The 14,273-nt window shown below is 41.4% G+C and overlaps 1 protein-coding gene across 1 annotated transcript in view; it reads right to left on the bottom strand.

The window, feature by feature from the left end:
* aasdhppt (aminoadipate-semialdehyde dehydrogenase-phosphopantetheinyl transferase) overlaps positions 1–14,273 on the bottom strand; it is a 76,852-nt gene that overhangs the window by 61,319 nt on the left and 1,260 nt on the right. Inside the window, exon 2 of the mRNA XM_085999070.1 lies at positions 7,552–7,777. Within this exon, the coding sequence (XP_085855196.1) occupies positions 7,552–7,777 (226 nt within the window). The remainder of the gene's footprint in view (positions 1–7,551; positions 7,778–14,273) is intronic.

The following is a 14,273-nucleotide window of genomic DNA, read 5'->3' as shown; positions in this document are numbered from 1 at the left end:
TAGAAGAAACAGAGGATCCCCAGGCGGGGCAGAATTGGAACACCGGAACAGTGAATTGAATTTGAGTAAGGGGTCAGAGGTTGCTCCTCCCCCTCAAAGGAATGGACTGTAAGGAAGGGAGAAATCTTCAAGACTCCCTACTAACGCCCAAGTTGAGAGAGCAATAAGAGCTAGCTAGATTAGTCAAGAGCTGATTGTGAGAAGTCAATAAGGATATTTCCTTCTCAAAGAAGGGAATTGTAAGAAATAGCTGTTAGATTCAAAGATGGGTTTTAATTCTTAGACCAGGGACTGACAACAGGCAAGCGGAAAAAGGTAGCATAAATGCCAGCAAGGTCGAATATCAAGCATCAAAAGACAAATAGAAATGATAAGGGAATGGTAAAATGCAAGGAATCAGGGAGGATAGCACCTGCTAGATAACAAGGAGCCACGAAGCCATAAAATGCCCTTGAAGAATCTTGACAAAACACTCCTCAGAAAGATAAGAGGGAGGCCTTGTACAATAGGATGGGAATCAAATTGTGTGTTTCTGTTGGTTAAATGTGCTTGCCACCAGGCGGCTGCTGCCCCGCGGGCAAGATGCCTTGCAGGTCGCCGCAGACCATTTGTACATCTTAAAGGGGCATGTTATATTTAGCTGCTAGATCGGTTTTTACCTTTTCTACTTTTTATAATTTTTCTACCCTTTTACTTTTTAATTTTTACTTGAATGTATTTTTCAAAGCCATAAGCTATGGGGAGCTCCTCCCACTTTTTAAGATGCACTAATTAATTTAAGATCATGAAATCAATTAACTTATTAAAACCAGGCTTTTACTGTGGCCAAGTAAAATCCTGGTTGATGTAAATTTGTGCAGAGCCACTGATCCGGACAGTGGCAAAACACAGCAATGATTGATTATATTTTTAATCTGACTCTTTATTTTTATGATTCAATTTTTGAAAGAATCAAAGGGGGGAGTGTTAGGGAATATATATATATTTTAATAACATAGATTTTAATATGATTAAAATCTAATGATTTAAAGAAATCAGATTATGCTTAAGCTGACCACATGCCAAAGGATGGTGTGATGTATCAGATCCAATCACAGCTGGTAACGTCACATCGGCTGACTTAGAAACTGAGAACAATGAAAATGCTGATTTAGCTTAAACTGTGAAAGTGCTGATCTTAGCTTAAAACTGAAAGTGATGATTCTGCTTAACTAGAGAACAAAGGAATGATTGATGTATCAGAGATCCAATCAGTGTGATGTAGTTGAACCAACCATAGCTCTGCATGCATGCTGCTGAGCCAATGGTAATAAAGGGGGCGGGTACATCTGCTGCTGTATAAAAACCAGCCATTTTGAATGTGATGTTAGTCGGATGAAGGAAGTCAAACAGTGTAAATCAAGTGATGCAATAAATCGACTATTTAAAACTTACCACCGGACTCGCAAACTTTTATTTTAGTGTGTTGACCTCAGATCAGTGTGGTCCACTGAAATTAATTACCCGATCTAACAACTGGATATTTTTATTTCACTATTAAACAATAGCGTTCAATCACAGTTGTGCATTCTGATCGTGTACTTTGCAGAATTTCCTTGCATGCAGTCAGCACATCAACAGGAGTTGAAAGAGAAAAGGGCATGTCCCCATATCCCTTGAGGATCTTGGAATTTTCTTGCTAGTCGCAAAAGACTTTTGAAGAAACTGGAGTTTGAATTTTGAAAGCTTCCTTCAGGAAAATGATGATTTTTTTAACATATATTACAAGTGTGCTTTTCTGCTAAGTACTCAGAAAAACAAATGCGGCATGCGGAAATAGCACCACCTGTTATTGTGGATTTTTGATACCAATTAAAAAGAAAGAAAGAAGGAAACAGAAAAGAATAGAATTTTTTAAGTCAACAGTCACTTTCGGCTGTATATATTGAGTTAAAAAATCTATCCTGAACCATTTTAAACAATTTTTTTTAATTATAAGTTGGAAACTGCATATATAATGAACTATGAGTGTTTTATGAGGTTTTTTTGTTTATATTTGGAAATTTTCGTTCAATATAAGTGTATAAGTATCCCTAGAATCTCACCCTCCAGTGTCCTCTGGTACTCTGGAAGACACCTCCCAGTGCTCCCAGACTTTGGGAGCCCACACCAATACTGCTGTAACCCTAGGCCAACTCCAATGTTGATAAGTTAGTGTATTGTACCCCTGTTCTTATAAAACTGACTCACCAAAATTGCTGAGAGATAACAACTTACATTTATGTAATGCCTTTAATGTAGAAAAACGTCCCGAGGCGTTTCACAGAGATGTAATCAGAAATAAATGGACCCGGAGCCAAAAAAGGAAAGAGTAGAAGGTGTGACCAAAGGCTTGGTCAAGGAGGTACGTATTAAGGAGAGTCTTAAAGAAGGAGAGGGAGATGCAAGGCGGAGAGGCTTATGGAGGGAATTCTACAGCATGGGGCCTAGGTGGCTGAAGGTATGGCTGCCAATGGTGGGCAAATAGAGGAGGGAGGACAGAGTCAGAGGAACAGGGAGTTCAGGAGTGGAAGTTGTTGGAGTGGAGAAGGTTACAGAGATAGAGCAAGAAATTTAAACATGAGGATGAGAATTTTAAATTGTGGAACCATTAGCCGATGTAGATCAGCAAGGGTGGGTGTGAAAAGTGAGTAGGACTTGGTGTGGAATAGGATATAGGAGTTTTGGATGAGCTGAGGTTTATGGAGTGTCGGATGAGAGGGAAGAATAGTCAAGTCTGGAAGTGATAAAGGTTTGAAAAGCGAGCAATCACCCAATTCCTACTGAATACGTAGTTTGTCTGGGAATAAAGTAGGTTTCCTTACCCGTGGAGTTGCTTCTTGCTTCTGAATCTGTTGTGAAAACTACAAACGTTCCAATTCTTATACATATAAAACCCTTTCAAATATAGTCCCAACTTTGAAAGAAATCAGCCCAAGACCAAGGCAGTTTACTTTGAAAAATGGACTGCAGTCGCCATAAGACATGCTGACAGCTACCTGTGGTGACAATAAATGCTGGCCGTGTTAAGGCTATCTTGATGGACATTAAGGCCGCGATTTTCCCTACTTCGACAGGCGACGTCAGTGGCCGGTCCCGGCCCCGCTCCTATCTCCATTCCAGCCTCCGACATGACTTTTCCCTGATTGGGCTTGTTAAACCCGGCCAATTGAAGGAAGCAGGTCTGATGACATCATTTGATGGCGCGTCATCTGCCGGTTTCCTTAACAGAAACATAGAAGATAGGAGCAGGAGTAGGCCATTCGGCCCTTCGAGCCTGCTCCGCCATTCAATGAGATCATGGCTGATCATCCAAATTCAGTACCCTGTCTCTGCCTTCTCCCCATATCCCTTGATCCCTTTAGCCTTAAGAAATATATCCAACTCTTTCTTGAATATACTTAATGAACTGGCCTCTGTGGCAGAGAATTCCACAGGTTCACCACTCTCTGGGTGAAGAAATTCCTCCTCATTTCAGTCCTAAATGGCTTACCCCTTATCCTTAGACTATGACCCCTGGTTCTGGACTCCCCGGCCATGCGCAAATTTACCGAGACATTTGTGCTGTCAGTGTTCTAAAGCATTGAGGTGCTGTAAACACTGACAAGCACTGCACAGAGGTACAGGGCTGCACCCATGATCTCCCATGACTCCCTCCATATGCTTATGGAGGCAGTCATAGCACGCAGGGAGGTTCTCTTCCCTTCCAATGGGCAGATAGACCTCCCTAGGAGACCAACGCAGCCTGGTTGCACAATGCACAGGAGGGCACATGCAGGGATGTCGTCAGGAGGACCAGGCTGCAGTGGCACAAACCTTTCAATGATCTCAGTAGATCACGAAACGTTACTGCAAAGGCACATTCAACTTCATCCTGCTGTGCCACTCATCACATCCCCATCACTCTGCTTTCCCTACCCTACTCCTGCACATCCTTACTCACACCAACTTAACTTGCACCTCCACCCATCCCTCTCTAGCTACATTATCACTTCCCCATCTCACTAGCCACCCCTCACACTCACCCTCATCCTAGTCCAAATATACCAACTAACACACAAGGGTAGGCACTTGGGTGTTTTAGCCAATGTTCACGTGAGGTTTCTGTTAATGTGCTGTCTAACATTGAAATCTTTATTTTCAACACTTTGCATTCTTGGACAGATTTGTGTGCACCTTTGGAAGTGGCTTCGTGAGTTGCAGTGAATGGTGAGACATAACGGTACCCTTCACAATGCTGATGAGTGTGAAAGGAATGGCTTGGGCATTGTAGGGATGCTTTATGGTGTTGGTGTGGGGTGGTGCCAACCTAGCGCATCATGTGGCAGCCAGGGTCTACAGCATCAAGTGAAGTAAATTTGGCTATGGTGAGGCCATCCCTGGCAGCAATGTGGTCGGGTGCTGATGCCCTCTGTCCTGTGCAGCATCAGTTTATTGCGGAGAGGGTTGGTGTTGTTGTTGGTGCTGCTGGTGTGCCTGGTGATGCTGGGATTCTGAGGACCAAGGTGAGAAAGTATAAAGTGCACCGATGCTGATGGAATAGATGGTAGGTGAAGTAGAGATGACAGAAGCGGTCTGTCAATGGTGGGAGAGGTAATGAGGTCAGACTGGAGGGAGACTTGTGTAAAGACTTGCAGCATTCTGAATCTGTAGTGGAAATGCAGTTTAGAGAAGCTAGTGGCTAAGGAAACATTTCTCAATCAGCTGGGAGCTTTGACTTGACATTTGAAGCTGTCTGCTGAAACAATGGCCAATGACCTCCCGCCTCAGCTTCACAGACGAGGTCTAGGCACAGCGGGAAACTGGTGGGTGACCTGCCAAATTCAAAAAGCTGGGGAAAAAAGCATTGTTAAGTGGCTGTAAACAAGCCACCAATGATTTTAATTGCCTCCCCCGCCGCTGCCTGTCGGGTCTGCTCAGTGCAGGCAGACTCGACATTAGGAAAGTCCGGAGTGTGCGTTTTGACAGCGGGTTCCTGACCCGCTGTCAATCATTTTAAATTTAACAGCTGACCCGCCACCCATCCCGTTCACTGAGCGCCGGCAACATTCCGGCCTAATTGTTTCTAAAACTTGGCAATGCTTAGTGACTCTATCCCCAGATACATCGATCAATTAATCAAATATATTTTAACTAATTCATGCAGAGCTTAAGAAAAGGCATTCTCCCAGCATGCAGTTACAGAAGCCATTTTGAGGGTCGTGTCTTGCTTCAATCAACCTATTTTAGGCTAAGAAACAAAGTCCAACTAAAAAACTCAAACTACAGATAAAAATCTCTCATTTTTATTACAACCCTCTTTTGTTCTGCAACAATGTTACTAAAGATCAGAAAAACTATGGAATTCTTCTGGGAACTACTATTTGAGATTTTTTTTAATGAGTTCTCTATATTAATTCTAAAACACTAATGAGGCTTAGACTATGAATCAAAGTATGGTTTTGGACTTATTGCGTGCAAGGCACTCAGTTTTCTAATTGTTATCTCATTTACGATAGAAGTATGAACAGTAAATATCCAGCTGAAATGTTTACTACTGCAGCTAACCAAAGATGATCTCATACAATTCTCAAGGGAAGAGTGACCTCCAACAATATTGAAATATTCCTGAACATTTTATGTTAAACCAGTTATCCTCCAATAGCTCGTTCTCTTTATCCCACCATATTTACAGCTTACTGTTATTATTTTTCTCAAATTTATTTTAGCTTTGACTTTTTTCAAAATACAAGTACAGGATTACAGGCTGGATTCATGATTCTGAATGAAGAACAAAAGTGCATGATGGTGAAAGGAAGAAAAAATATGAATAGAATTCTGGGATTTAAAAAAAAGACTAATTATTTGGAAGGCAATGGGCCAGATTTTGCTGTAGCAGGGCATGTAAAGGTGTCTGTCGTTAGTTAGACTTGCCCCTGCACCCTTCAGCTCAAAAATGTTTTGCCCACTAAGTTGCTGAAAGTGCGAGCTGACAACAGCACAGCGAGGGAAATAGAGCATTTGCGACCTGAGTGAACAGGGCAATATTCTCCTTAACTAATGAGATTAAAGGATTGGAATATAAACAGCGGAAGGCCTGAGAAGGAGGGTGAATTAAAGGGGGTGAATTCAGTTTCAAATCAGGTACAAGAGGAAAAAAGAGAGCGAAAAAAAGATTGGATTGAGAGAAAAGAGTCAGAAAGGAAAAGGAAAAAAAATATTATATAAAATTAGCCTTTTTTAAAAAATCTCCAAACAATTCATAACCTGAAGAAATGGGACTCCACACTTATAATAGTAAATTTTCTGTGCCAGAAAGGTTAATTGCCAGTCATTAACATTCACCATGTCGTTAAAAGGATACTTACGCTTGTAATTACTAGCCCTAAATATCTGCAGCGGGTTTAGTTCGTATCTACCGTGCAAATACAGCAACTTCATGGCATTCAATGCATGCCAATGGTTAAATGACAGCGAGATGCCGTTTGCGAGTGGCGCAACTCAGACAGCAACTTTTGGATATTGGCATTTAACCACGCATCTGCCCCTTGTCTGAAATTACTGTACCATTTACGCATAAATAATGGCGAGCGCAATTAGCTTCACCTCTATTTTGACAACAAAATCTGACCCAATATGAATTCTTTGGGAACTGCCCAAATCAAACACCTGGCTTTTCTAACAAAATTGTTTTAATTGCAGAACTATTATTCAACATGCACCAACAAGAGCTCAAATTTTCCAATGAACATTAACGTGCATTACAAATAATTTTCTTGTAAAGAATGAGGAAGCCAATTCTAAAAATAGTTTTTTTCCCTAAAATAAACAAACTTTCTGGATAACCATATAATCTCTTTTGGTTTCACATGAAGTAGTGTATTTCTTTAATAAAAACAGAAAATGCGGAAATACTCAGCAGATTAGGCAGCATCTGTGGAGAGAGAGAAATAGTATATATAGTTGTAGTGTTACTATCATCTACCATTAAAATTCTGGTAATTATCTTTTGATGTCCCTGGAACCATGGGAAAAAGTTTCCTGTGTGCCAGATGTAGTGAAATTATTCTTTATCTGCACATTTAACATATCTACCACATGGAGAAAATCTGCTCTCCCCCTCCCTCCCCACCCCAGATGCATGAATAAAGTAAGAAAATTAGAACAGAGTCTTCCACATTATACATATATTTACAAAAATATTGAGAAAAGTTGTCCATTATGTTTATGGAGATATTTCTAAAATAACTGCATTACCATATGATTTTTGGATGGATCAGAAGCCAAACCTACCTATCGGTGGAGCTCAAAGGTGGCCAAGAGTCATTATGGCTGACTAGGGCATAAGATATGGAGGATAGAAGAGGTTTCTATGTGAGCTATAGAAGATGAAGTACTAAAGGCTATCCCCAGATAGCCTACTGGGGTTTTATCAGAGGGAGGAAAGAATATGAAAAAATATTTTGTTCTACAACACCTAAATTTATTGTGTGACACCCCCAGAACCTAAATTTAATTTATCTACATTGGAGAACCTACTTTAAGTTTCCTTACCTGGAAAATCAGTCTTCATGACATCTACACCAACCTGCAGAATAGGCTCAGCTGCCAGAACAGTGTAATCCCCTTGGTGTGAGATGTTGAAATTAAAATTTGGGATAAAATTAAGAACAGGATTTGCCAGAAATGGCTTTCCTTTTGTTGTCCTTTGCAGCTGGATTTCATTCCAAGGAATCTTCAGTTTTTCAGCAATTAATTTCCTGATTAGGAGACGTCCAGCCTTTGGGAACAAAATTGAAAAGAAGCTAAATTAGTGATGTGATAATGTTGGTGGTGGTGGGGTTGGGGCAGATCACTTGTGGAGATATACTTTAAGGTGAAATCTTATGATTGTTGGGTTACAGTTCTCAGTTTAGCGATGGATTCTAAAGATGAACTGATACCATGATTCCAGTTTGTAATGTAGCTCAACATTAAGCTAAGGATGTGGCTTTTGCTGTTAAATTTGCTCATGCCAAAAGCTGCAAGTTGAGGAATCATGCAGAGTTCAGGCCAAAACTTTATAAATTCAGCTAGATTTATAAATGAATTGCCTTTATGTAGCGCTTTATGTGTCTCAGAAATGACTCAAAGGGCTTCACATACAATGGATTATTGTGACGCACTTATTCAGGCAAATGTGGCAGCCATCTGTACAAAGAATCCTACAAAAAAGATAAATAATAAATTAATTTGTTTTTGGTAATATTAGTTGAGGAGGAATGTCGACACTGGGAGAATCCCCTTGCTCTTCCGTCAAAGTGTAAAATGGGTTCTTTAACGTCTACCTGAAGAAGTAGATTGGTTTAACATCTTATCGAAGGGTTGGTACCTCCCAACAATACAGCACTCGCTCAATACTGTACTGAAATGTCAGTCTAGACCACGACAAACTCACAACTTTCTGGCTCAGAGCCAAGCTAACTATAATAAGAGCATATAAATCCTAAAGGGCTCAATATGGCAGTGATTATAGTACATTTATCACCAGTATGTCTTAAAAAAAAATAGTGTAATAAATACATTCAATGGCAGGGGACCAACAATCTTTTCCATTTTTTTAAATTAGAAAACAAACATTCCACAAGTACCCAACTGTGCGCAGTTAACAGCTGAAAGCTGTTGAAAAGGTCCAATCAGAGTTACAACCTATGAATTCAATTAACTTAACCAATTTTTTTGGTTGGGGGAGGAAGAAGAGAAAAGAAGCACCTACATTTATATTGCATTTAGTTGGTAAAGGCAGCATGTAATTGAGCCAAACAGACTAGAATGTCTTAGACTTGATGCAAGTCTTTCTTTTTCTTTTTGATTTCCAGTCTGTGCTGAGTTAGCTGATCTCAATCACAGTAGCAGTGGGGATGCTACAACTGGCCTCAACACCTCTGGGCTAGGGAGAGGAAAATCTGCCAGAGTTCCCACTATCCAACAACTACTGCTGGAACCAGCCATACTCTTCAGCTCCTACCCTACCCCATCCCTTTTCCATCACCAATTCTAACCTTTGTAATAGTGCCAATCTATACTCTTGCCTCAGGCCCATACCACTGAAAGCCTCATCCATGCCTGTGTCACCTACAGGCTCATCTTTTCCCATACATTGCTTGCAAACCTCCCAAATTCCATCCTACATAGATGATAATTCATCTAAAACTTCACAGCCTGTACCCCAGCCTACATTAGTCCTGATCCCCTATCCTCGACAACTTGCACTAGCTTCATATCCTACAATCCACTGAATTCAAAATCAATGCCCTCATTTACAAATCCCTCTACAATCTCACTTCTCCCTACTTCTGAAACCACCTTTAAACCTACAGATCAGTGCTTCCCCTCCACTCTTCTAACTCTGGCTTCTTTGTCTCCACCCTCCCCTCACACCACCTTCAGTGACAGAGCTTTCTGCCGTCTTGGCCCCACATTTTGGAGTGCTCTCCCTAAACATCTCCACCTTATGACCTGTCTACCTTCCGTCAAAAGCTACCTCTTCCTGATTTCCGTTACCTCCGCTAACTCTTCACTCACCAGTTTTTATCTCTGTGAAGTGTGCTGGAAATTTTTGCTATACAAGTTACCCATCACCTTGTGCTCGCTGACCTACATAGACACCCAGTTAAGCAAGGTCTCGATTTAAAAATTCTCATCCTTGTTTTCAAACCCCTCCATGGTCTTGCCCCCTTCCAATCTCTGTAATCATTCCACTGGAATGAAAAAGTCCCATGCCATTGTAAAGTAAGAGTTGTAGCAATAATTGTATTTTCAATTGACATTATTCAGGAAATACTGATTATAGCATTGCAACTCTGTGTTCAGCACACAGGGATTGAAATCTTGCTGAAAGATATTAGTAATTAGCGTCTTCATGAGTTGACATCCCTTTATCAATTATTTTAACTAAGGCATTAACTGATTTAAAATAAGTTAGTCTTTGTTAAAATAGAGGAAGTCATATGAGCATCTTTATTATTAATATTGCACTACACAATTTCATCCTCAGTTTAGAAGTGATCACCAAGACGTACAAAATTGCTCTGTCAATTTAAAATACAAAGGTGTTCTATTGTGCTAAGAATATTCAGAATTTACAAGGTTAATTAGTGATATGGAGAGGGTGGGTGTCATATGAATACCATAAACCAAATAGTATCTTACACTAAGGGATTTAAAAGCATTTTTTAGCCTAGGTAATTTCAGTGTCTGAACTTTGTTTTTCTCAATGGAAAACTTACATAAGATAGCGTTATTTCATTTTTAATGGATAACTTACGTAAGAGAGTCAGTTAAAAATTCTATTTGCTTGAGTACTTTGAATGGGAAGCAGAAAGTTTTCACTATGCAGGGGAAATTGCGAGAAAGGTATTTTAATGTTAACAATTATCTACATTATATATATTTGGAAATCCTATAAACCATTGCAGCCAAAGGAGAAAAGCAAAAACAACTCATTACAACTTCTATGTTTTTTTAAATTTCCCTCTCCCTTTTTTTCTGCCAATGCTCTCTTCCCTTTCTCCTAACCAGAATGTGTTGACTTATTGCTGGGTATAAATCCACAGGTGGCAGTCATTCACCTGTACTTCATCCAAGCACCTTTTCTTCACGTACAAGTCTTGACAAACAGGCAGGCTACCTCTGAACTAACTAAGAGGTCATTAAGGACCAGATTGTTGTAGCAGACTGTTTCAGACCACTTCACCCACTGATAGGGGCTGATTTAGAGCCAATTCTAATTTTACAGAAAGCAGCTCATCTGACAATTTCTAAGTCAAGTTTTCTTACAGTAAGATAGCAAACTTGCAAAAATGGACATTAGTTGAAAACCATTAGCAGCATCGTATTGTGAGCTTGCACCCACTTAAAAATTAGTTCCATTTTCACACAGCATTCTCAATAACCAACAGAGAAAGGAGATTTTAATCCTGATGTGTGCTGTATTTGATCAGTGGGCTAACAATCTCCGTCCCATCCAGTGCCCTACATTTCTTTTAATGACTCACAAGCTGAGCACCTTGAGCAGAAAGGAATACACTGTGCTTATTTGCCAGTCTGTTTGAGCTGGCTGCATATATGTATCAACATTTTCCCTCAACTAGTCTTATTCCACACTATTTCCAGTTTGAAGTACAATTTTGATGTCCTGTCCCATACACAGTATCCCACTGCATAAGGCCCACCTGATTACTAAAATATCAAAAAAGGCCCTTAAAGGGGAGAGCATCTTTCTTTAATGCAGAAGACTGAAACAGAAAACATGTCACAAGTGTTACGGAAGTGTCCGAATGCAAACTGCCCCAAAACATTCAATAAAAGCCAACCGATTTCTCTCCAGTTTCTTTTAGTGTTATTGGATTTGTGACTTCTACAATTCACTAATCCCTTCACCCATCAGCAATAACGATATCTACAACAACTTGCATTTATATAGTACCTTTAACATAGAAAAAACAATTCATAGAGGTATAATCAGAAATAAATGGACGAGTCAAATAAGGATGAACAAAAACTTTGTCAAAGACGTGGTTTTTATCTAAGGTCTTAAAGGAGGAGGTGGTGGAGAGGCTTAGGAAGGGAATTCCAGAGCGTAGGGCCCAAGTGGTTGATGGCTCAGCTACCAATGCTGGGGTCCTGGGGGGGGACACAAGAGGTCAGAATCAGAGGAATGGAGAGTTCAGGGAGTGGGGGGAAGTTATAGGGCTGGAGGAGGTTACAGACATAGGGAGGGACAAGTCCATGAATGGGTTTAAACACGAGGGTGACCAGAAGCTAATCTAGGCCAGGGGTGATAGGTGAGCAGGACTTGGCGCAGGATAGGATATAGGCAGCTGAGCTTTGAAGGAGCTGAAGTTTATGGAGTGTAGAGGATGGGAAATCAGCCAACAGAGTATTGAACAGCCATTCACAGGTCCAGGATGAGCGCAGCCCGTGGGGAGGGCCACTCTGGCTGCCTGCCTGTCTTTCGCAGTCTTATCCACGCTGGGTTGCTTTCGAGAGGGAACACACGCTGTCCACTGGTACGATTGGGGCTGGTGAGCACTGCAAGACATTGAGTGTCTTATCAGCACGCATAAGAATGTGATTAAATTATGAGTGTAATTAGATTGTATGTTTAATTATATTAGTTTGAGGGGGCACTTGCCTTTGTGTTAGTGACACTGGGGCAACCCAACGTCACCCCTATTGGTTTATTTAAAATAGGCAACTGAAGCTCATCCTTCTCTGCAACCTCCATTTAAATATCAAAGTTAATGATATCACCAGAGAGGGTTAAACCTCAAAAGGACAATAAACTATCTGATATTGAGCAACAGTAATGAACTGAACACAGTAATCAGATGCTATTGAGGAGGTAGCAAGACGCTGTTCACAACAGTTTCTGAGGGGAAAAAAGCAAAAAGAAAGTTGGACTCAAAAGAAACACAAGAAGGTAGAGGAGGTAGAACAACACTGGAATAGCTGAGTGTAGAGGTGACAAAAGCATAATGATGGTTTCAGCAGCAGATAGGCTGAAGTAGGTGATCTTTGTGATGGAGAGGCTATGGAATCGGAAGCTCACCTCTGGGTCAAATCATGGCACCTAGGCTGCGAACTGTCCGATTCAACCCGAGACAGTGGCCAGAGTGAGGATGGAATCGGGGCAAGAGTTCAGAGTTTGTGGCGGGGACTGACAACAATGGCTTTGGTCTTCCCAATGTTTAACTGGAGGAAACTGCAGTTCATCGAGGACTGAATGTTGGACAAGCAGTTTGATAAAGGAGGCAAAGGAGGGGTTCAGAGAGGTAGTTGTAGAGATGAGTGTTCTCAGCATACACATGGAATTTGACCCCATTTCTGCATGTCACCAAAGGACAGCATGTAGATGAGGAAGAGAGCCAAGGGTAGATCCTTGGGAGATGCCAGACATAATAGTTCAGGGATGGGAAGAGAAGTCACTGCTGGAGATGCTCTGCTACAATTGGATAGGTAAGAGTGGAACCAAGCAAAAGTAGTCCCACTGCACCAGGGAATGGAGAAGAGGTACTAGAGGAAAATGGTGTGTTAAGTGTCATAGGCTGAAAAGAGGATGAGGAGGTAAACTGTACCATGGTTACAATTACAGAGCATGTAATTTGTGACTTTGGTTAGGCCACTTTGGTGCTGTTGCAGGGGCAGAAACTGGATTGGCGTGATTAAAACAGGAAGTTGCAGGAAAGATGAGCACATATTTGGCAACACCAGAAAATGCTGGAAAAACTCAGCAGGCCAGGCAACATCCGTGGAGAGAGAAATAGAGTCAACGTTTCAGGTCAAAACCCTTCGTCAGGACTGAAAAAACACAGGAAATAAAACAAATTAAAAGGCCAGTTTGGGTGGGAAATGGGGATGAAAGAACAAAAGAGAAGTGAAGGGACATTAAGAAGTATTCAAAACGAGACAAGATGGTGATAGGACTAGAAGAGACAAAAGACAGCTCTAGATTAGGTGTGAAATGCACTGGCAGAATGAGAGACAGCTGCCATGTGGGAGAGAAAAAAAGGGGGAAGGGCACAAAACAAAGGTGTGGATAAAAAATATATATAAAGATGTAATGGGGGCCGAGGTTATGATCTGAAGTTGTTGAACGCGATATTGAGTCCGGAAGGCTGTAAAGTGCCTAATCGGAAGATGAGGTGCTGTTCACAGAAATCCCACAGTGCAGATAGAGGCCATTTCGGCCCATCGAGCCTGCACCGACACATATCCCACCCTATCCCCGTAACCCCACGTATTTAATCCCCCTAACATTAAGGATCAATTTATCATAGCCAATCAACCTAACCCGCACATCTTTGGACTGTGGGAGGAAACCGGAGCACCCAGAGGAAACCCACGCAAACACGGGGAGAATGTGCAAACTCCACACAGTCACCCGAGGCTGGATTCGAACCCGGGTCCCTGGCGCTGTGAGGCAACAGTGCTAACGCTGGGTTTCCGTGGAACAATGCAAGAGCCCGTGTACGGTGAGGCCTGAGTGGGAATGGGGCGGTGAATTAAAATGACGGGCGATCGGAAGCTCAGGGTCACCCTTACGGAGGTGTTCTGCAAAGCGGTCACCCAATCTGCGCAGATATTGAATTCAACAACTTCAGATCATAACCTCGGCCCCCATTACATTTTTATATATATTTTTTATCCACACCTTTGTTTTGTGCCCTTCCCCCTTTTTTTCTCTCCCACATGGCAGCTGTCTCTCATTCTGCCAGCGCATTTCACACCTAATC

The sequence above is a fragment of the Somniosus microcephalus genome, chromosome 10, assembly GCF_052327205.1.
Source record: "Somniosus microcephalus isolate GS21.2 chromosome 10, FLI_Smic_1.0, whole genome shotgun sequence".
Classification (NCBI taxonomy): domain Eukaryota; kingdom Metazoa; phylum Chordata; class Chondrichthyes; order Squaliformes; family Somniosidae; genus Somniosus; species Somniosus microcephalus.
The sequence above is the reverse complement of the archived record's forward strand: the minus strand, read 5'-3'. Positions and strand labels throughout refer to the sequence as shown.